Below are 24385 nucleotides of genomic sequence, written 5' to 3'. Positions count from 1 at the left end.
GGCGTTTAGAAGCCTAGAGTTTGGCTTTATACTCGCCACCACCCTGTCAGTTGTTGGAGCCAGAAAATTAAAATTTGGGCACTGGGATAGAGCATGGGGGGAGCTGGTGAGGGACCTAGGTGGCAGATAGATCGAAAAACCTGTCCATCAAGGCAAACACGCCTTCAACAAGCCACTTTTCAGTACGAGAGCTATCCTCACTATTTTCATAATTTCGGCTTTTTTTGGCGTCGACTTCTGTACCATTTGTTGTAGAAACTTCATTTGAATGTCAAAACGTACGTCTTCTTCAGGAGCTTTAATAATAATAATAATGATAATAATAATAAACATTTTATTTAAAGGCACCTTTCATGACACTCAAGGTCACCTCACATCAAACACAACAAAACAAAGCAGTAAAAACATGAGCGCAGTCCTCAATAAAACAATAAAAATAAGAGCATTGATCAGCAGAAGTTGAATAAAAAGATGAATTTGATGCTGTTAATGTTGTTAAAGTGAGTAAGCTAGTTTAAAAAGGTGGGTTTTAAGAGAGGTTTTGAATTCTGTAATGGAGTCCAGTAAGCGGATGTGAAGTAGGGCACTCTAGACGTCCCTCTCCCCAGCAACGCCCTCCAGCTCCTCCTGGGGATCCCAAGGCGTTCCCAGGCCAGATTGGACATGTAGTCCCTCCAGTGAGTTCTGAACCCAGCGAGTTGAAAACTCACTGGAGGGACTATAAAAATTCAAAATTAATCCGCCGTGACACAGGAAGCCTGTGTAATTGAATCAGCAGGGGAGAGACATGGTCAGTGGACTGTGAACGTGTAATTGTGCTGCAGAATTCTGGATGAGTTGAAGCCGATAAGTTGATAAGTTTGTTGGGGATGCCTGCCAGGATCACATTGCAGTAGGTGTGACCAAAGCATTGACTAAGACTTCTGTGGAGTGTTGTGTTAAAACAGGGCGTAGTCTGAAGATGTTTCGCAGATGGAAAAAGGCAGTCCGGGAGACATCGTTTCTATGACTGGAAAAGGAAAGGATACTATCTAGGATAACACCAAGGCTCTTAGCCTGAGTGGAGATAGGTGTGGTGGCTCCAGCAATGGGGAGTGAGTAAATAATAGTTTTTGAGAATGTAGATGTAGTGCCAATGAGTAGTAGTTCAGTTTTACTACTGTTGAATTTCAGATAATTAGTTATCCATATATGTTTATCATGGAGACACACAGTGAGGGTACTAGAGGGGAGAGTGGTAGTGGGTTTAGTAGACACATAAAGCTGTGTATCATCAGCATAACAGTGGAAATGAATACCATAGTTTCGGAGGATGTTGCCAAGAAGGAACTGAACCTTTTAGGGCTCCATAACTATCTATCAAACTTTCTGACCAGTAATTCTGAATTTGTACAAACTGTGCCCTGTCTGTAAGGTAGAAAGCAAACCACTGATACACAGTACCCCCCAATTCCAGTACTAACCAGATGATCCATTGGGAGCTGATGGGATATAGTATCAAAGGCTGTGGTAATGTCAAAGAGGATGAGGATAGAGAGGAGACCGGAGTCAACTGCACAAAGGAGGTCATTGGTGATCGTAACCAGGGCTGTTTCTGAGCTATGTTTGGGGTGAAAGCCAGCTTGAATGTGTACAGAGATTGTTGTTATCAAGGTAGTTGAGATGCAACTACCCTCTCAAGGATTTTGGAGATGAATGGTAAATTGGAAATAGGCCAGTAGTTGTTTTGGTCAGTAGAATCTAAAACTTTGCCCTCTATAATATAAGACTTTTTTTCAGAGGTTGTCTGATTATGGCTACCTTCAGTGAAAGGGGAACTGTACCAGTAGACAGAGAGGAGTTGATGATGGGGGTTATCAGGGAGCTTGATAGAGGGCAGGTATGTTTTAACTCGGGTTGTGGGAATTGGATTCAGTTGACATGTGAAGGTGCTCGACTTAGTAATAAGTTCAATCAATCAATCAATCAAGTTGCATTTTATATAGTGCTTTTCTAGCGCTTTTCTACCTGCAACAGCCACTCAAAGCGCTTTCAGAAATGTGATTTTCAGTTGGAAGACAAGTCCCACAGGACAGTGGATGGGGACAGTTTCATGGCGCTTGCTGATGGTAAGCCAGTCTGCATGATATTAGCAGAGGCTAGCTGCTCATGAATGGTACTAATTTTGGAGTTGAGAAACTTCAAAAAAGTAGAGCATTGTTCATTAGAAAGGTTACTGTTCATATTGGTTGCAGGTGGGTTTAGTAACCTTTTAACTGTGGAGAAGAGAGTTCCAGTATTCCCTTCAACTGTACTGGTGATATTTGCATAATAGGATGTGTTAGCCATTGAAATATAATTTTTGTAATGAAGTATATGATCCGAATACATTTGTTTGTGAACAGCAAGTCCAGTCTTAGTGCAAAGCCTCTCAAGGTGCAGACCTATAGCCTTGAGCTGATGTAATTCAGGACTATACCAGGGAGAAGTATGGGCAAATGAGACAACCCATGTTTCCAGGGGGAGCTAAACTGTCAAGTGCAGGGGGTAAAAGGGTATTGTAGTAGTCCATAAGATCAGGGAGTGAGGAGGTGGGAGCAGGAATGGGGTTTGAGGTAATTAAACTACTGATATCATCTGGATTAACATAGCTAATGTTGCAGTATGATATGGTACGATGCACCCTTGATTTACTGAGCAGTAGGTCGGTGTTGAATAACATAACTTTATGGTCAGAGATGGGTAGTTCAGCAGAGGTGATGTTATATGGTGCGGTGCCGGGACAGCAAACTGAGTCAAGGATATGACCCTTGGTGTGGGTTGTAAAGTTGACATATTGTGTTAGATCAAAGCAATCTAACATTGCTTTAAAATCTCTGGTGAACATGTCGTCAGTGTTATCAAAATTAACATTTAAATCCCCCATTAGGATTATATTTAGAGACATTTTACTAAGGGTGGTTAAAACTGTTTAGAGTTTAGTCATAAAAATATTTGATGCCTTAGGTCAGTGTTTCTCAACCCAGTCCTCAAGGAACCCCTATCCTGCAGATTTTCATTGTAACCCTGAATAGGTAGCCCTGCTTGTACTTACTTGACCAATCATCTCGCAGCACTTAATTATGCAAGGTGTGCAACATCTGACAAAATTCATTGCTGATTGGTTGAATAACTACAAACAGGTACCTATTCAGGGTTGCAAAGAAAATATGCAGGATAGGGGTTCCTTGAGGACTGGGTTGAGAAACACTGCCTTAGGTGGTCTGTACAGTGCAGTTCAAAGGAAGATTGATTAGGTAGAGAGAGTGGCTTTAGTTTTATATTATCCCGATGGATCAGCGTAACGCCGCCTCCTCTGCCCGAAGACCGACGTTTACATATGTAAACAAATCCTGGTGGAATTGTGAATTTAGCTGTAGAAAGTCATTCTGTGACTGCCAGGTTTCCGTGAGACATAAATGTTTAAACAAAAATGTTTATTTGGGAAGGGACAATGTCCATTAATCAACATTCAAAACAAATGTAAATGTACCCGAGTAAGCTACGAGGCTAGTTTCCATCGCAGTCCCTTTGCCTGATGTTGTTAAGCGTCCTAGGATAATAAAATAGTAAAACAAAAAAAAAATATATATATATACACTACCGTTCAAAAGTTTGGGATCACCCAAACAATTTTGTGTTTTCCATGAAAAGTCACACTTATTCACCACCATATGTTGTGAAATGAATAGAAAATAGAGTCAAGACATTGACAAGGTTAGAAATAATGATTTGTATTTGAAATAAGATTTTTTTTACATCAAACTTTGCTTTCGTCAAAGAATCCTCCATTTGCAGCAATTACAGCATTGCAGACCTTTGGCATTCTAGCTGTTAATTTGTTGAGGTAATCTGGAGAAATTGCACCCCACGCTTCCAGAAGCAGCTCCCACAAGTTGGATTGGTTGGATGGGCACTTCTTGCGTACCATACAGTCAAGCTGCTCCCACAACAGCTCAATGGGGTTCAGATCTTGTGACTGCGCTGGCCACTCCATTACCGATAGAATACCAGCTGCCTGCTTCTGCTCTAAATAGTTCTTGCACAATTTGGAGGTGTGTTTAGGGTCATTGTCCTGTTGTAGGATGAAATTGGCTCCAATCAAGCGCTGTCCACTGGGTATGGCATGGCGTTGCAAAATGGAGTGATAGCCTTCCTTATTCAGAATCCCTTTTACCCTGTACAAATCTCCCACCTTACCAGCACCAAAGCAACCCCAGACCATCACATTACCTCCACCATGCTTAACAGATGGCGTCAGGCATTCTTCCAGCATCTTTTCATTTGTTCTGCGTCTCACAAACGTTCTTCTTTGTGATCCAAACACCTCAAACTTGGATTCATCCGTCCACAACACTTTTTTCCAGTCTTCCTCTGTCCAATGTCTGTGTTCTTTTGCCCATCTTAATCTTTTTCTTTTATTGGTCAGTCTCAGATATGGCTTTTTCTTTGCCACTCTGCCCTGAAGCCCAGAATCCCGCAGCCGCCTCTTCACTGTAGATGTTGACACTGGTGTTTTGCGGGTACTATTTAATGAAGATGCCAGTTGGGGACCTGTGAGGCGTCTGTTTCTCAAACTAGAGACTCTAATGTACTTATCTTCTTGCTCAGTTGTGCAACGCGGCCTCCCACTTCTTTTTCTACTCTGGTTAGAGCCTGTTTGTGCTGTCCTCTGAAGGGAGTAGTACACACCGGTGTAGGAAATCTTCAATTTCTTAGCAATTTCTCGCATGGAATAGCCTTCATTTCTAAGAACAAGAATAGACTGTCGAGTTTCAGATGAAAGTTCTCTTTTTCTGGCCATTTTGAGCGTTTAATTGACCCCACAAATGTGATGCTCCAGAAACTCAATCTGCTCAAAGGAAGGTCAGTTTTGTAGCTTCTGTAACAAGCTAAACTGTTTTCGGATGTGTGAACATGATTGCACAAGGGTTTTCTAATCATCAATTAGCCTTCTGAGCCAATGAGCAAACACATTGTACCATTAGAACACTGGAGTGATAGTTGCTTGAAATGGGCCTCTATACACCTATGTAGATATTGCACCAAAAACCAGACATTTGCAGCTAGAATAGTCATTTACCACATTAGCAATGTATAGAGTGTATTTCTTTAAAGTTAAGACTAGTTTAAAGTTATCTTCATTGAAAAGTACAGTGCTTTTCCTTCAAAAATATGGACATTTCAATGTGATCCCAAACTTTTGAACGGTAGTGTATATATATATATATATATATATATATATATATATATATATATATATATATATATATATATATATATATATATAATTAATATACAAGAACAACAACAGCAAACAAACAAGAAAATATATACAGAATATACAATAATGTAGAAAAAGATAATATAGAAAATAATATATATAAGCAGACATAACGGCTAATGTACAATACAGTTAACATGTTTGAGGTGTGTGTGAATAGCATCAGTGTTGACATTGTTGGTTCTTAATAAGTAATTTCTTGACATTACACTTAAATTAATAATAGGATGCGGACCCTGATTGATTGTGGTACTGAGTTCCATTGATGTGATGCCCTAAAGGAGAAGACGGCCTGACTAAATGCAGTTCTCCTGAGTGGGATTGTGCAGTCCCCTCTAGCTGCACCTCTAGTAGCTCTGTTTATAGTAGATTTGAAGTTGTTGAAGCTGTGCAGAGGAGGAGGAGCTAAACCATGCATGATCTTATTAACTATGCAGACATTTTTGTATTTGATGAGGTTTTCCCAACTAAGTAGATTGTACTTTTTTCAGAATAGTCCAGTTTGTGCTGGACTATTCTGATGATGTCATTGACTAGATGGGCTTTGTTGGTAATAGATCGGATATTATAGAGGGCAAACTTATGACAAGTCATGCGCGTATTCTGTTGCCTACCAACACGGGGCTCGCCGGTTCGAATCCCCGTGTTACCTCCGGCTTGGTTGGGCGTCCCCCTACAGACACAATTGGCCGTGTCTGCGGGTAAAAAGCCGGATGTGGGTATGCGTCCTGGTCGCTGCACTAGCGCCTCCTCTGGTCAGTCGGGCTGCCTGTTTTGGGGGGAGGGGGAACTGGGGGGAATAGCGTGATCCTCCCACGTGCTACGTCCCCCGGGTGAAACTCCTCACTGTCAGGTGAAAAGAAGCGGCTGGTGATTCCACATGTATTGGAGGAGGCGTGTGGTAGTCTGCATTCTTCCCCAGATCGACAGAGGGGGTGGAGCAGTGACCGGGACAGCTCAGAAAGAGTGGGGTAATTGGCCGGATACGATTGGGGGAGGGGGGGGCAAAAAGCCACAAAAAAAGTTATAAAGATGGGGATGCTGAACAAGTCTGTAGCATTTGATAAAAGCAATTCAAGAAGCAATTCAGATGAAGATTTTTTGCAATCTGTCCAGTTATGTCTTCTTTTTTTATTCGACTCAGAGCTCACAGTTCCTGAGTCCCTCTCAGGAGGGGTACACAACTAGAATGAGTCTGTTAACCAGTATGAGATTTACTGTACATTTACTAATTGACAGGTTGACTGTTGAGTGTCCTGCTAGGCTGAGTGAAATATATGTTTTTACATCAGACGGCCTGTATAACAAGCTCTTCATGCCAGAATTCTACATCCCGAAATAAACTCAACCCAGCAGGTGGAGTTCAAAAGGAGTGTATTTACAAGGTAGCAGGAAGTGATGTCAGTGTTCCTAAGATTGGGGGACAGATAGAGGAGGAATACTACTATTTTCATCTACTGGGCAATGCTTGGCTGTCTCCACTTTCTGCTGGACCTCCAGAGACTTGTAGGGACACAGAGATATGCTTGGAAGTCGGGGCGCTAGTCTCACTCTTTTCTGATCTCAGTGGTCCACAACCACAAATCGATAACACAGATCCGCAGACTGAGGTTCGAAGGTCAGGCTGAGCCCACTGCATAGAGAGGGACCTCCCTGGATAGAAACTCCCTGTAGATTTCATCGATTTAGGCTTTAGTAAACTAAACACAGCTGGAGCAAACGATTGTTTACAGACAGATGCATCACAGATTTGCGTCATTGTAGTAACAAAACGGGTGAAGCCAAAGTGAATGTTCTACTCAGAGGAATGACTAGATAGAATGATTTCATATGACTTCATTCTGACTACTTGTGTCCCATATGCTCCCTACATCCTCAGGATTTATTTGCTCTAGGATTTGGGTGAAAGCTGAAGGATACTGCAGCTGGGCTTCACCTGGAAAGAGTTGATTTTTTTTCTCCGGCATCCTCCAGAGGGCTGAAATATTCATCAGGCAGGGAGTCACACAGAGGGCTACCCATTAACAATCCATATTTAATGGTCATGAATGAATGAAATATTGACATGTCTTTATATAGCGTCTCCCTGAGGACGGAGCGACTTGTTGCACAAACATACAGTGAGAAGAAAGAGCACATGGATGAGAAGCTGAAGGTTCAACCGAGCTTCTCGGCTCTATCTCCAGCTCATCACGGGCTCCCTGTCAGAAGAGATGCTCCCTCTCAGGAGCATGGATACTGGCTTTAGATGGATACTGGCTTCAGTGTCTCACTGGATACATAGCATGCTTATGGGGATGGAAATCTGTCTCTGTTCCAAACCACTGCCTGACCTCTACAGCAACAAGCTACAGTACAAAACAGCACCAATATAAAATTGTGCTGCTGGAGACAAATTAGATGCGAAGAAAGCAGCAAGAACAAACAAATAACAAAAATTCAAATGCTCTTGCTTACGGGCATTTTGTTCTGATATAAGCTTTCCTCTGCTGATGAGGGAATATGACCAGACATCCTTCCGGGTCTGGTGCTCTGTGGTCACACTTATTAAACAGCTCTGATGATCCCCCACTGCTGCAGAATACAGCTACAGTACTATGTTAGTCTGTTAGAGGTACTATTGTCTGTGTACCATGTGTATCAGTATGTACTGTGGTACTACGTTAGTCTGTTAGAGGTACTGTTGTCTGTGTACCATGTGTATAAGTATGTACTGTGGTAATAAGTGTATCAGTATGTACTGTGGTAATATGTTAGTCTGTAACATATTACCACAATACTGTTGTCTGTGTACTATGTGTATCAGTATGTAGTACTGTGGTACTATGTTAGTCTGTTAGAGGTACTGTTGTCTGTGTACCATATGTATCAGTATGTACTGTGGTACAGTTAGAGGTACTGTTGTCTGTGTACCATGTGTATCAGTATGTAGTACTGTGGTACTATGTTAGTACCGGTAGAGGTACTGTTGTCTATGTACCATGTGTATCAGTATGTACTGTGGTACTATGTTAGTACCGGTAGAGGTACTGTTGTCTGTGTACCATGTGTATCAGTATGTACTGTGGTACTATGTTAGTACCGGTAGAGGTACTGTTGTCTGTGTACCATGTGTATCAGTATGTACTGTGGTACTGTTAGAGGTACTGTTGTCTGTGTATTAGTAATGCTCGGGTCAGGGTTTTTTAATACCTGCACCCACCCGACCCATTATGACAGCCAATCCGCCCCACCTGACCCACTAAAATATGTCTTCATTAACCACCCGACCCGACCCGACCTGCAAACCTCCAGATTTAGCCCAGGCTACAGCAATGTGAGCAGGGGTGCACTAAATCGTTTTTGGGCTGTGTGCCCAGCATAACACACTGATTGTATGGCATAGCTATTGTATCTCAGCCTTACAGCGTGAGGCTACTGAAACTAGTAGAGACTGTCACGCCGGGGGCAGGCATTGAGGACCCAAATGCACGAGTCCAGGACAGACTGGGCTAGAGCAGTGTTTTGATAACATAAACAAATGTACAGACAGCAGGAACAGTAGCTACAGACGACAAGGAAGACTCAGGATAAGGCATGAAGCATCCGCAAACCAGGAGTCAACATATAGGCGTTTGTGTGACGAGCCGACAAAGACGCCAGGGCAACCAGGGGGAACATATGACCTGCTGGAGAGCCAGTCAGGGAAATGGGCAACAGGTGAGTAGGGCAGGGCAGGAACAGGAACCGCAATTCAAATAAGGGCTAGGGATCAGGGGTCTCATGTATCAGTCGTTACTATGGGCAAATTTGTGCGTACACACCTATGGGATTTTTTTAGCCATGAAGTTTGTCTCAGAGAACTAAGTAACTAACTAACTAAGTAACTAAGTAGAACCTGGGTAACTCCTGAATTTAGACACTAATTGGCTAACACATGTCTTTGCAGGCCTGGATGATTGCTTGCTGCAAGAGGTAGACAATAGATGTTAGGAGGAAGGAATTACAAATAACCATCATGCTTTGCTGCTGACTGTCAGACAGTCTTGAGGGCTAAAAAAATCCAGGGGTGTGTACGCACAAATTTGCCCATAGTAATGATTGATACACGAGGCCCCAGGTGAGTACAGCATGGGCAATCAGGGTTACTCATGTGGGGCGCAGGTGAGCCGAAATACCAGTTGGGATGGGGAACAGGCGAGCCCCGACGGCCCAGATCACACAACCATGACAGAGAAGAACCGTTCCAAACGGGGTTTCTTCATTGTTGAAAAGCAGCAAGACCAGGAACCCTTCACGTAAAGACATGAACTCTGCCACGCTCGGCCTCTCTTGCTCTCTCTCACACACAAACACACACACACACACCTACACCTCTTTCTGACACACACAAAAAAAGTTTTGGCAGTGTAAACACAAGCTACAGATACCACTTATGGAAAAAGTCATGGGTGAAGCCTCAACACCATAAAATACACACACGGACCAAACCCACAGTCACAAACTGATGAACAAGCTGCTTGCTTGCGTGCGTTAGTGTGTCAGAGAGAGAGAAGCGGGGGAGGGAGGGGGGGAGGTGGACCAGTAATGCACAGCCTAGCCTATTGCATGCAATGTTTCTGTAAGTTATTTATAACTTCCTGGGAGGGCTACTTTGTCACTTCTTGACCTGCCCGCCCGAACCCGTGGGACTTTCTGCTAAGCTTACCCGAACCCTCCCGACCCGGGGGACCTGCAGGACCTGTGGGTTGTGGGTCGACCCGCGCATCACTACTGTGTACCTTCTGTATCAGTATGTACTGTGGTACTATGTTACTCTGTTAGAGGTACTGCTGTCTCTGTACCATGTGTATCAGTATGCATTACTGTGGTACTATGTTACTCTGTTAGAGGTACTGCTGTCTGTGTACCATGTGTATCAGGATGTATTACTGTGGTACTAGGTTACTCTGTTAGAGGTACTGCTGTCTGTGTACCATGTGTATCAGTATGTATTACTGTGGTACTAGGTTAGTCTGTTAGAGGTACTGTTGTCTGTGTACCTTGTGTATCAGTATGAACTGTGGTACTATGTTAGTCTGTTAGAGGTACTGTTGTCTGTGTACCTTGTGTATCAGTATGTACTGTGGTACTATGTTACTCTGTTAGAGGTACTGTTGTCTGTGTACCTTGTGTATCAGTATGTACTGTGGTACTAGGTTAGTCTGTTAGAGGTACTGTTGTCTGTGTACCTTGTGTATCAGTATGAACTGTGGTACTATGTTAGTCTGTTAGAGGTACTGTTGTCTGTGTACCTTGTGTATCAGTATGTACTGTGGTACTAGGTTAGTCTGTTAGAGGTACTGTTGTCTGTGTACCTTGTGTATCAGTATGTACTGTGGTACTAGGTTAGTCTGTTAGAGGTACTGTTGTCTGTGTACCTTGTGTATCAGTATGTACTGTGGTACTATGTTACTCTGTTAGAGGTACTGTTGTCTGTGTACCATGTGTATCAGTATGTATTGTGGTACTATGTAAGTCTGTTAGAGGTACTGTTGTCTGTGTAGCATGTGTATCAGTATGTACTGTGGTACTATGTTAGTCTGTTAGAGGTACTGTTGTCTGTGTACCTTGTGTATCAGTATGAACTGTGGTACTATGTTAGTCTGTTAGAGGTACCGCTGTCTGTGTACCATGTGTATCAGTATGTATTACTGTGGTACTATGTTACTCTGTTAGAGGTACTGCTGTCTGTGTACCATGTGTATCAGTATGTACTGTGGTACTATGTTAGTCTGTTAGAGGTACTGTTGTCTGTGTACCATGTGTATCAGTATGTACTGTGGTACTAGGTTAGTCTGTTAGAGGTACTGTTGTCTGTGTACCTTGTGTAACAGTATGTACTGTGGTACTATGTTAGTCTGTTAGAGGTACTGTTGTCTGTGTACCATGTGTATCAGTATGTACTGTGGTACTAGGTTAGTCTGTTAGAGGTACTGTTGTCTGTGTACCTTGTGTAACAGTATGTACTGTGGTACTATGTTAGTCTGTTAGAGGTACTGTTGTCTGTGTACCTTGTGTATCAGTATGTATTACTGTTGTACTATGTTACTCTGTTAGAGGTACTGCTGTCTGTGTACCATGTGTATCAGTATGTATTACTGTGGTACTAGGTTACTCTGTTAGAGGTACTGCTGTCTGTGTACCATGTGTATCAGTATGTATGACTGTGGTACTAGGTTACTCTGTTAGAGGTACTGCTGTCTGTGTACCATGTGTATCAGTATGTATTACTGTGGTACTAGGTTACTCTTTTAGAGGTACTGCTGTCTGTGTACCATGTGTATCAGTATGTATTACTGTGGTACTATGTTACTCTGTTAGAGGTACTGCTGTCTGTACCATGTGTATCAGTATGTATTACTGTGGTACTAGGTTACTCTTTTAGAGGTACTGCTGTCTGTGTACCATGTGTATCAGTATGTATTACTGTGGTACTAGGTTACTCTTTTAGAGGTACTGCTGTCTGTGTACCATGTGTATCAGTATGTATTACTGTGGTACTATGTTACTCTGTTAGAGGTACTGCTGTCTGTGTACCTTGTGTATCAGTATGTATTACTGTGGTACTAGGTTACTCTGTCAGAGGTACTGCTGTCTGTGTACCATGTGTATCAGTATGTATTACTGTGGTACTAGGTTACTCTGTTAGAGGTACTGCTGTCTGTGCACCATGTGTATCAGTATGTATTACTGTGGTACTAGGTTACTCTGTTAGAGGTACTGCTGTCTGTGCACCATGTGTATCAGTATGTATTACTGTGGTACTAGGTTACTCTGTTAGAGGTACTGCTGTCTGTGCACCATGTGTATCAGTATGTATTACTGTGGTACTAGGTTACTCTGTTAGAGGTACTGCTGTCTGTGTACCATGTGTATCAGTATGTATTACTGTGGTACTAGGTTACTCTGTTAGAGGTACTGCTGTCTGTGTACCATGTGTATCAGTATGTATTACTGTGGTACTAGGTTACTCTGTTAGAGGTACTGCTGTCTGTGCACCATGTGTATCAGTATGTAATACTGTGGTACTATGTTACTCTGTTAGAGGTACTGCTGTCTCTGTACCATGTGTATCAGTATGCATTACTGTGGTACTATGTTACTCTGTTAGAGGTACTGCTGTCTGTGTACCATGTGTATCAGTATGTATTACTGTGGTACTAGGTTACTCTGTTAGAGGTACTGCTGTCTGTGTACCATGTGTATCAGTATGTATTACTGTGGTACTAGGTTACTCTGTTAGAGGTACTGCTGTCTGTGCACCATGTGTATCAGTATGTATTACTGTGGTACTAGGTTACTCTGTTAGAGGTACTGCTGTCTGTGTACCATGTGTATCAGTATGTATTACTGTGGTACTAGGTTACTCTGGTAGAGGTACTGCTGTCTGTGCACCATGTGTATCAGTATGTATTACTTTGGTACTAGGTTACTCTGTTAGAGGTACTGCTGTCTGTGCACCATGTGTATCAGTATGTATTACTGTGGTACTAGGTTACTCTGTTAGAGGTACTGCTGTCTGTGCACCTTGTGTATCAGTATGTATTACTGTGGTACTAGGTTACTCTGTTAGAGGTACTGCTGTCTGTGCACCATGTGTATCAGTATGTATTACTGTGGTACTAGGTTACTCTGTTAGAGGTACTGCTGTCTGTGCACCATGTGTATCAGTATGTATTACTGTGGTACTAGGTTACTCTGTTAGAGGTACTGTTGTCTGTGTACCATGTGTATCCGTATGTACTGTGGTACTAGGTTACTCTGTTAGAGGTACTGCTGTCTGTGTACCATGTGTATCAGTATGTATTACTGTGGTACTATGTTACTCTGTTAGAGGTATTGCTGTCTGTGTACCATGTGTATCAGTATGTATTACTGTGGTACTAGGTTACTCTGTTAGAGGTACTGCTGTCTGTGTACCATGTGTATCAGTATGTATTACTGTGGTACTAGGTTACTCTGTTAGAGGTACTGCTGTCTGTGTACCATGTGTATCAGTATGTATTACTGTGGTACTATGTTACTCTGTTAGAGGTACTGCTGTCTGTGCACCATGTGTATCAGTATGTATTACTGTGGTACTATGTTACTCTGTTAGAGGTACTGCTGTCTGTGTACCATGTGTATCAGTATGTATTACTGTGGTACTATGTTACTCTGTTAGAGGTACTGCTGTCTGTGTACCATGTGTATCAGTATGTATTACTGTGGTACTAGGTTACTCTGTTAGAGGTACTGCTGTCTGTGTACCATGTGTATCAGTATGTATTACTGTGGTACTAGGTTACTCTGTTAGAGGTACTGCTGTCTGTGTACCATGTGTATCAGTATGTATTACTGTGGTACTAGGTTACTCTGTTAGAGGTACTGCTGTCTGTGCACCATGTGTATCAGTATGTATTACTGTGGTACTAGGTTACTCTGTTAGAGGTACTGCTGTCTGTGTACCATGTGTATCAGTATGTATTACTGTGGTACTAGGTTACTCTGGTAGAGGTACTGCTGTCTGTGTACCATGTGTATCAGTATGTATAGACACAGCGATATTGAAGAAGTAACCTGACAGTGTTGTGGATTTCTCTCTACCTGTTCCAGGACGATCATTTAAGCAGCAGGTGGAAATACAGTAGTTCAGACAGGATACTGACACTGTTCATCTGAACCAACCAAGTCAGATACGTCCCCAGTTTTCACTCGAGCAGCTGGAAAACTCTTATCCTCAGGTTAACTACAGCACTGCTGAGTTAAACCGCTGTCAGTGTCCCTTCTCTATCATCCATAAGAGACAGAGCAAGAGGGAGACAGAGCCAGAGGGAGACAGAGAGGGAGAGAGACAGAGAGGGAGACAGAGAGCAAGAGAGGGAGACAGAGAGCAAGAGAGGGAGACAGAGAGCGAGAGGGAGACAGTGAGAGAGAGACAGAGAGCAAGAGAGGGAGACAGAGAGCGAGAGGGAGACAGTGAGAGAGGGAGACAGAGCCAGAGGGAGACAGAGCCAGAGGAAGACAGAGAGGGAGAGAGACAGAGAGGGAGACAGAGCCAGAGGGAGACAGAGCCAGAGGAAGACAGAGAGGGAGAGAGACAGAGAGGGAGACAGAGCCAGAGGGAGACAGTGAGAGAGGGAGACAGAGTGAGAGAGGGAGACAGAGTGAGAGAGGGAGACAGAGTGAGAGAGGGAGACAGAGTGAGAGAGGGAGACAGTGAGAGGGGGACTCGGGGGTGGAGAAAGAGCTGTCCAGTGATAATACTAGTTAATAATAGTTGCTGTGCAACAATTTTCCCAATTGTAAATTAGCACATACATACACTGCTACAATCTCCTGTGTTGTGTGTCTGCATGTGTGAGGTGTGATAAGAGGTGTGTGTGTGTGTGTGTGTGTGTGTGTGTGTGTGTATTCCCCCCGTGTTGTTCTCAGAATAGCTGCAGAGGCCGGAACAGGAGGTGAATAATTGATGAGAGCTGAGGGGAGCATTACTGTGCCTCCACAAACTGTCTTAACCCCCCCCTCTGGTTCATATCCGTCTCTGAAGCACTGTCATACTGGGAGGTTTTGTCACTGATCTGTTTCAGATGCTCCTCTCCATGCCATTTTCTCACACACACACACACACACACACTGCCGGACCACAAACCACAGAAAGAGACAAAATGGTGCAACAAGCTGCTGTTTCACACTGAGATGACAAAATGAGGGAAATGGTCACTCGCTCGAGCTGAAAGCTGTTTAACTTGAGCAATGATTTTGCTTGTAATGGCGGCATGGCGGCGCAGTGGTTAGTGCAGTTGCCTCACAGCAAGAAGGTCCTGGGTTCGAGCCCCGGGGTAGTCCAACCTTGGGGGTCGTCCCAGGTCGTCCTCTGTGTGGAGTTTGCATGTTCTCCCCGTGTCTGCGTGGGTTTCCTCTGGGTGCTCCGGTTTCCTCCCACCATCATAAAGACATGTAGGTCAGGTGAATCAGCCGGACTAAATTGTCCCTAGGTGTGAATGTGTGTCGGCCCTGTGATGGCCCGGCGGCCTGTCCAGGGTGTCTCCCCGCCTGCCGCCCAATGACTGCTGGGATAGACTCCAGCATCTCTGAGAGCAGGATAAGTGGTTTGGATAATGGATGGATGAACCAATCAGCTTAAAGCATGACTATAAGAAAGTGCCTCCCTCTATAAGTCAGTTAAGGACCGAGTTGCTCAGTTTAAGTTCTGGTGAAAGGCCATATATTCACTTGGAAAATGTTGAATTGCCATTGTTCCGGCAACTGCAGGAATAGGTCAGTGAATTTGCTCTAAGATACTTTACTGGGAAATATGCTAGTGTGCAATGTTAACTTATTAGCCACTGGTAGAACTTCATGATGATGTCACCAAACTACCTTCACGATATATTCATGCTGTTTTTGTGTGAATAAATATTTCTTATTTGGTATCGCATTCAGTGTAAACGCACCGTAACTACTAATACTTTTCATCTCTCTGTCTGTCTCTCTAGAACATGAGTCCAGGATGAGCAATGCTCAGACGGAGCCAGAGGAGGAGAAGTCCTGTTCTCCTCAGGAGGAGTTGGAGTGTAAGATCTGTTACCAGCGCTACAACACCCACAACCGCCGGCCTAAGATTCTTCACTGTCTGCACCGTGTCTGCGCCTGCTGCCTCAGCAAGATTCTGGACATAGCAGATGGCCCGGCCTGCGTCTCCTGCCCCTTCTGTCGCCATGAGACGGAGGTGTCAGGGTTCAAGGTGTCAAGCCTCCCGGACGACTCGAACATCATGTCCCGCCTGGCGACTCGAGACAAGTCCTGGAGCTCTGACCACAGCCGGGAGGTCCTTCTGTCCCCCAAGAGCCTGTCATCCTCCAGCCCCACACATGACTCCTCCAACTGCCTGGTCATCACCATCATGGAGGTGCAGAGGGAGACTCAGCGCTCCCCGAGTCGAACCGGTAGCTCAGATTTCTATGCAGAGCAGAGTCTGGACTCGGTGTCGGTGGGTTCTAACGGTCCAGCAGACCCGGACAGACTCTCTAGTCTGTGCAAGCATGTCCCTCGCATCTTGGTCTGGCTTTTGGGTTTCTTCTACTTCGGTTCTTTGCCTCTAGGGATCTACCTGCTGGTGATCCAGAGGGTGACGCTGGGCGTGGTGTGTGTGAGCCTGGTGCCCTCCAGCCTGACCGTCTGTCTAGTCTATGGCTTCTGCCAGTGTCTCTGCCAGGGCGTGTGTGACTGTTTCCACAGGACGTGATTGACTAGTCCTCTGCTCATCTGCCAAAAGTGTTGGAGGCAGGTTGGGGAGGTAGCCAGGTCAGCTAGTCTGCAAATTCTCCTGTGCAAAGAAATCGGATCAGACTGTACTGGATTCTGTGGTGTTTGCCAGTCTAAGACCGACTACAGCTCATGAGAGAAGTTTGACTCACTGTCACACACTGTTCTGTGTTATGTTATCTGTGTGTGTGTGTCCCACTAGGATCCAAGTTTCTGTGATGTGTTCTATCAGTACTCTGTACTGTGTCTGACTGTTGCTTCACACTGTACACTACACCACAGTTTGAGGCAGCGTGAATCAATAAAACATCAATGTAAAGAGGCAGTGTGGCCACAATTTGCACACAATGGTCACAAACCCAAAAAGAAAAATTGTCCAGCTTAAGTGAATACATTGCTTGTAGTTAAGAGGCAATAACCAATAATATTAAGCATGGGTAGAAAGCCACTCCCACTCCTGGAGATCTGGACAAACTGACTGTTGCCATATGCTCCTTCCCAACGTTACATGATAATATTACTACATTAACGTTCTACTGGGGTGGAAATATGAAACAACCAGCATGGTAGAAGGTTTGCAGTTTGAGTTCTTGGTAAATTTCACATTTTTTTTTTTTTTTTTTAATGTGACCTGTGGTTGGTGTGCCAGCTACAAGAATACAACAAGATTAGATCAATACATAACATCCAGAATATTTATGAAGAAACATGCCAGCGTGCTACCAAACTGCTTGCCTGTTGCCATGGCAATGTTCTCTTATTATCGCACTATCCCATTTTTGCTTTGTGTGCACAAATGGGGTGATCAGTTTCAACACAGTGTGAGCGCTGCCTTACCGGCGGGTTATGATGAAGTCACCAAAAGCATCGCAAGAGATGGACTGCAGATATCACAGAGGACTGGAGGTGAACCTTCTACCTACCGATCCTCTGATGAGAAAATGAATAAAGCTGCTTTTTTTTCTGGAAATAGATAAAAAGATGATTTTCTTTGGTAATGATTCAAACGAAATAAAATGGTGATTTAACACAGAACACAGCTCTGATTTTCTCTGTTTCTCCTGGACTCCCTGCTCCTCTGTCGCATGGCTGCTTTTATTAGTCTGTCTGTCTCTCTCTCTCACACTGTCTCCCTCTATCTCAGAATCAGAGTCACTTTATTTGTCATTTCATTTCATGCACTTGCGCACATGAAATGAAACAAAACATTGTTTCCTCCAGCCCACACTAGTGCAACACAAAGACAAAAACGCATATCCGGACTACAAGAACACATATATCCAAACTAACACATATATCTAAACAAATAAATAAATAAAACCACTGTCCAGCAGAACAAACACCAGCCAGGATGACTGTCGGGACTGCCAGTCTGCATGGGCTAGCAGTTAGCTTAGCCTGCCCCGCTTCTGCGTCCTGTCAGACCGCCCTCGGTGTTTCCTCTTCGGGTGGAGCTTCGGGCACGGTCGTGGTCCTTGGGCCCACAGGATGCAGCAGACCAGGCTCCCTTCAGCGGATCCAACGCCAGCTCTCCCAGCCAGACACCCTCGAAACACATCCCCACACTCCACACGACGACACTAAAAACACAGTCAAGGCTAGGCGAGGCCGCCACCAGATCGCCCTCGGTGTCATCAGAACTGCCGGTCTGCATGGGCTAGCAGTTAGCTTAGCCTGCCCCGCTTCTGCGTCCTGTCAGACCACCCTCGGTGTTACCTCTTCGGGCGCAGCTCCAGGCAGGGCCGTGGTCCCTGGGCCCACAAGACGCAGCAGATCCAGCGCCAGCACTCCCGGGCATCAAACGAAGACAAACTTAGACACAGACTTGGACAAAGACACTGCATGGACAGTTCTGGGTGAGGCTGCCGCAAACGTGAATTCGCGCCGCCATCTTCCCACACCGGTACTGGGTGAGGCCACTACAAAGGTGAATTTGCGCTGCCATTTTCCTCTCCCTGCCTGAAAGTCTCGGTTTCTCTCTCTCTCTCTCTACCCGTCTGTCTCTTTCTCTCCCACTGTATTTCCCTACCTATCTGTCTCTCTCTACCACAAACTTCCTCTGACATCACTGTGAGGTCGCTGACACTAAGGGTCAGAAGCAAAGACTAATGCTCAATTTATGCTCCAAATGTTGGCTAGCAAGACAGATGTCTCGACAATTTTGACGTCATGAGAGACACTTTTTGTGTCTCCCGGGGCTGTCGTGTACACGACACCTTTTCTTATGTCGCAGACTCGCGCACATTATGTCGCTTAGCTGTGATTGGATAGTTGGATCGAAGGGACGAGGTGTTTGAGCGTTGCCATGGTTTTGCTTGAGAGCGTTGTTTACATTACGCGCGCTCATTCATAAAAAGAACACTCGCTACTGTTTACAACACAGCGCGTGACGCGAAACGTTTCCATAGACACCAGGAGACAGTCAGCGACATTGCGACAAGCATAAATGCGAGACACTTTTTTGTCTGCCGGGAGACATTTGTCTGCTAGCCGACATTTGGAGCATAAATTGGGCTTAAGAGAGAGCAGTGTCTTCAGCATAAAGGAGAAGCTGATGTTTCCATCATGACTTAATGTAATGTGTGTGTGTGTGTGTGTGTGTGTGTGTGTGTGTATACACACATGAGCATGCTTGACAGATTAATACAAATGACTGGAGAGAGAGACACAGACAGGCAGAAAAAAGAAAGCTAGAAAAAGGCAGGGGGGCTGACAGCAGGAACAGATCCCTGCCTTCTCCTCCTGCACGGAGAGACGGTTTACACTAAAGTAGCTGTCTGAGATGAAGAACTGAATTCAACAGCTGACACATTTAACACAAAATAAAGGTTTTCCATTATATTACAACAATCTCACTGGTCAGAAATCAAATAACTTTTAACTGGAGGATCTGAAGTGAGGTCGTGCTTGTGTTTGCAGTGCTGTCCCGGCTTCTACTTTTTACCATCAAGTGTTCAAACATCTGTTGTGGTTGGACTGGGCTGCTCCCAGTGACCAAAAGTAGAGGACTGTGGTGGTATGATGTGTATGAATGTGAAGCAGGGTGGGGCTGAAACAGTAAAACGCTTCTGTTTTATTTGTAAGAACATTCAGACATTCAGGGGCACAGTGAGACTCCCTTTCAGCCTGCGAGTTTCATCCATTCCACTTTGGCGTTTAGGGGGGGGGGGGTCTAAAATGAAAAATTGATGGTCTTAGCTCTTTCAATCATCTTATTTTAATTGTAATTTACTGATTGAACAGGTAATGAATGTACAAAGTATCTTCCTCAGCTTTGGAAAAAGAACCTGCAAAGTACACCACTGTTCTCAGTCTCGTTTTCAGTGCAAATTAATATAGCTTTCTCAGTCTCTTTTCCAGTGCAAATTAATATAGCTTTCTCAGTCTCTTTTTCAGTGCAAATTAATATAGCTTTCTCAGTCTCTTTTCCAGTGCAAATTAATATAGCTTTCTCAGTCTCTTTTCCAGTGCAAATTAATATAGCTTTCTCAGTCTCTTTTTCAGTGTAAATTAGTATAGCTTTCTCAGTCTCTTTTTCAGTGCAAATTAATATAGCTTTAATTCTCAGTCTCTTTTCCAGTGCAAATTAATATAGCTTTAATTCTCAGTCTCTTTTTCAGTGCAAATTAATAAAGCTCTAATTGTGATTTATGCAATGCAAAATTGACCTCGGTGGTTCCCCTGTTAGTGGGGCAGATAAGCTTGTATATGGAAGGTATTGTGCACTTTATGACTAAAGCATGAAACTTTCTCCAGTGTTTCTATACACCATGAAGTTTGTTTTCAGACATGGAAACACTTCAGAATTGACCTCTGGAACTCGTCAGAGGGTCAACACATTTCGGGCTGTCAGTTTTTTGTTTTTTTTTTCCTCCACATTTTTCGCAGGCATAAAGGCAGTATAGATCAGACAACAAAAATGAGAGTTCTGGAGCACACTGATCACCTTAAAATTGCTTTAATAGGTGAAGGCAGACTGACATTTCAACAGCAGTATAGGCTATATCAATTGTGTTTTATTTTCCAAACATGAACAAATGGGGGAAACACCCACCACACACAAAAACAAAAACTCAAAAAAGTGGACTTCACACAATTTGTGTTAAATTTGACTGAACAGTGTTGTCATGTCGGCAACTCTTAACCCACCCTACGATGACATTATTAGTTCAGTATGGTCATGTGTGTCCTTTCTAAGCCTAACAGTCTCCTGAGCATAAGCAAAGGGCAGTACACTTGAGGGCAGCCTTTTTGCACTTGCAGCGAGTAGTACACCCTTTCTTGCAGCCACAATGGATAAGTTCATAGCAGCTGTGTGAGGCTTCTGGAAGGGTGGTCCACAGTGGCTGCCATCCCATTGCTTCCTTCACCCAGCCCCAATCAGAAGAGCTTGGCAGCTGAGGGTCAGCTACTAAAGCTTTGCACCAGACATTGGCCTGATAGGTGGCCCGCTTCTTAATGTGTTGCTCTAGTGCAGTCTTTGTGGGTGGCATGTTCTCCAGAGCTCTGGATTTCTGAGTGAAGAGCTGTTTTCTATCTCCATTCACCTCAATGATTTCACTTGTCCTTACATCAGCACCACAAAGCACTCCAACAATGACTTGGACAGCTCACTCACATCCCCTTGCATCTGCATGAGCTCACTGAAAGCATCCGTCACTTCAGGGAAAGCCTTCCAAGTCTCCAATGCAGTTTTCTTTCCTCTTCCAGCAAATGCTGAGACTGTGTCACACCCCGTGAGTGTTTGGAACAATGGGAAAGCAGCACAGGTACTTGGATCCAGTTTGTTGGCTACTTGATGAACCCCAATATAGCTGAAGCTGGTGCCTCTACCAAAAGCAATCCACATTTCCTCTCGCTTTATCTTCCTAAACATGGCCATGGCCAGGACAACAACATCAGTGTCTACAGTAGGAATAGTCACCTTCTTTCAACCCTTCTGAACAGCATCTGACACATGAAGAAGCAAGCGTGTATCTGCTTCCTCGTGAGAACATGGAGTGAGATTCGTCAAGTCACACTGGGCAGGAGAGCAGAGCACCATTTTGCCATGAGTTGTGTAAACTTCTTTTCCATCATCTACTGGGATGCAAGTGACTTGCTGGGAGAGGAATGTAAACAATTCTGCTTTGTTCTCATCAACACACAGAAAGTCTTTCCAGTGCTTTGGCAGTGCAGTGGTTGGCATCAACCGTCTCCTGATTCCCTTCCCTCTCTTCTGTTGGGTGGTTCCTTTCAGACTGTCTGGGATGTAGACATCCCAGATAATATCAAGACGCCTTGTTTTCTCAAGCTGGGATTTTGCATACGGCACAAAGACACTGTCTACATAGTCCTGGAAGGTCTTTGCTGTACCAGGATTCAGCATCTGGACTACAATTGCACCATCAAGGAACACAGCATCAACCACAGGAGCAGGTTGTGAGTCAGTGTCATCAGTCATGCAGTGTAAGAGGTCTGCTTTTGTACCAAGCCGCATCTTCCCTCCCTGAGACAAAGATGGTGGTGCTTCCTGGTTTTCGTGGCTGAAGAATTGATCCAGATTGCCATCATGTATTTGGCAAGACACATACAGCCGCGAGAAGAGATTGCAATCACGCTTCAGTGCATCAAAGTTGTATCTGCTGCTTTGACTGTATTTTCACTGGCGGGTGGCTGAAGAGAGGCATCTTGTTCTTGGGCAGGGTATCTGTGACTGGCTTTGTTCGCTGCTCCAGCCATTCTTCCACAAAGGTCTTGTACTTTTGTGCACCCAAGGACTCCACCTTCCTCACTGTGTCTGCTGAATTCATGATATCTCTGGAGTCAAGCACCAGAAGATCCTGACTCTCTTCAAGAAATGGGTTCCCCATCTCTTCAATCATTGCTGTGAGGGACCTAACATGCTTCACGAAGGCTTCTTGCACTGCTGGCTGTTGCTCATGGTGACGGTTTTCACTTTTTGGGGAGCTTTCATTCTCAAAATCTGTAGTCATTCTGGCAATTTCTGGTCCTGCCACCATCCAGGGATACAGTGCCGAAGGATTCTCTATCAGGCCAATTGCTCCACCAGATCCTTTGATTAGTGCATTGTTCTATTCATGGCAGTGGTCAATTGCCATAGCCGAGAACTTGCAACTTGTTTTATGCACAACAAACTTCCCGGCACGGAATTCCTCCAGGATTGCTGGATGTTTATCAGAGAGGACCATCATGTGACGAACATGTACTGAGAGCCACCTGGAGTAGTGAGTGTGGTCCAGAGCAAACATCCAGAGTAGGAGCTGTGTGAGGGTTTCCACATAGAGCTGAAAGTTGCCCTCCCGCAGGGATCTGATGTACATGAGCATGAGGACCTCGAGTGATAGGGTTTTTAACCAGTAGTCGAAATGCACGCTTTCACTGACTCGCTGTAGGCACCATTCTTCAAATGTTGGAGGGACTGCTTCAGATGTACAGTGCTGATTGTAGGCCTGGTGAAGTAGCTTGTGCAGGCTATATTTTACTCAACAGGCCTTGTGCCACTGTGCCCTGTTGGTCATCACTGTGGCTTCTATGCCATTTCCATCATCCAGCCTGCCCAGATCCAGCTCAGCTGGTATTTGTCCAATTCCCTGAAATGCAAGGAGATCCCTGGCCAATGGCACATAATCACTGCCTACTGGTGGCTTGCTTCACCTGGCAGGGCATTGCAAATCTTCCCCTGTTTCTACTTGGCAGAGAGCACAGAGTTCCCAGTTAGTGGGGCAATGCAGCTTAGAATGCTTAGATGTAGAAGGCTGGGCTGGATCAATCAGTATATGGCGTTTTGACATGATGCAGACACAGTGTTGAAGTGTCAAAGATCTGAAGAATGCAGTAGCTAGCTAGCCAGTAGCTAGCTGACACATACAGAGGAGAGGGATCCTGTAATGCACAAGAACATACCACATTGTAAGTGTATATTCATATTATTTTAAACATTTATACTACATTCATAGTGAGTGAAATGTCATTAACACCCTCTTTGGAGAAAGTAAGGGTGAAGAAGTTAGAGGTGGATTTGCTAACACTACTCAACAGCTAGCTAGCTAGCTATTTCATTTCATTCATCAACAGCTAGCTAGTATAAGATGCACTTTAAATACATAGCCTATAAATAATGTGAACATGAATGAAATGAAATAGTTAGCTAGCTAGCTAGCTACGAGCTAGCTATTTAATTTCATTCATCAACAGCTAGCTAGTATAAGTTGCACTTTAAATACATAGCCTATAAATAATGTGAACATTTTTTTCATAAAATATTGCCATAATGGCACAAAGGTAATTACACTGATTCAGTATAGTCTTTGATCAGAAAGAACATGAGTAAATTACTCACTTTTCCAGACATCAAAATGTCCCTCGTCTCTCATGTGCACTCCTGTCAGTCTTCATGTCCAAATCACACCTGTGAAGTACAGTAAGCAGTGCGGCCTAGCTCTACTGCCCTCTGCTGGTCTGCAATGGTATTATCATGATACGAACTGACACCCATTGACACAAGGCGATGGCTGAGCAAATAAATATCTTTATTAGAACAAAACTGCAATTTTAGCAAAGATATATATTATTATAATGGAGAGTGATGGGGCAAAAACAGGAAAAATGCAATGCTGAGGTCAATGACCTCTCAAGGTCACCAGAGGTCAGATAGAAAGTGTTTCCACATCTGAAATAAAACCTTGGGGTATGTAGATTATATGCTTAAAGTTTCATGCTTTAGTCATAAAATGCACAATTGGTTTGCTTATCTGCCCCACTATGTGATTTTCCCTGTAGTAGCCATTGAAGTTCATACTATCAGGAATTACA

The 24385-nt window shown here is 44.1% G+C and overlaps 2 protein-coding genes across 2 annotated transcripts in view; one reads left to right on the top strand and one right to left on the bottom strand.

Annotated features, from left to right (window-relative positions):
* Positions 1-24385, bottom strand: part of cep89 (centrosomal protein 89) — a 103212-nt gene that overhangs the window by 14149 nt on the left and 64678 nt on the right. The gene's annotated exons all lie outside the window — the stretch shown is intronic.
* Positions 1467-16550, top strand: zgc:165481 (uncharacterized protein LOC100073327 homolog). Its single transcript, XM_056278739.1, has 2 exons — positions 1467-1578; positions 15802-16550. The coding sequence occupies exons 1-2, from the start codon at positions 1467-1469 to the stop codon at positions 16548-16550; spliced, it is 861 nt and encodes a 286-aa protein (XP_056134714.1).

Source organism: Lampris incognitus, chromosome 4 (genome assembly GCF_029633865.1).
Source record: "Lampris incognitus isolate fLamInc1 chromosome 4, fLamInc1.hap2, whole genome shotgun sequence".
NCBI lineage: Eukaryota > Metazoa > Chordata > Actinopteri > Lampriformes > Lampridae > Lampris > Lampris incognitus.
This window is presented reverse-complemented; position numbering and strand designations above follow the sequence as displayed.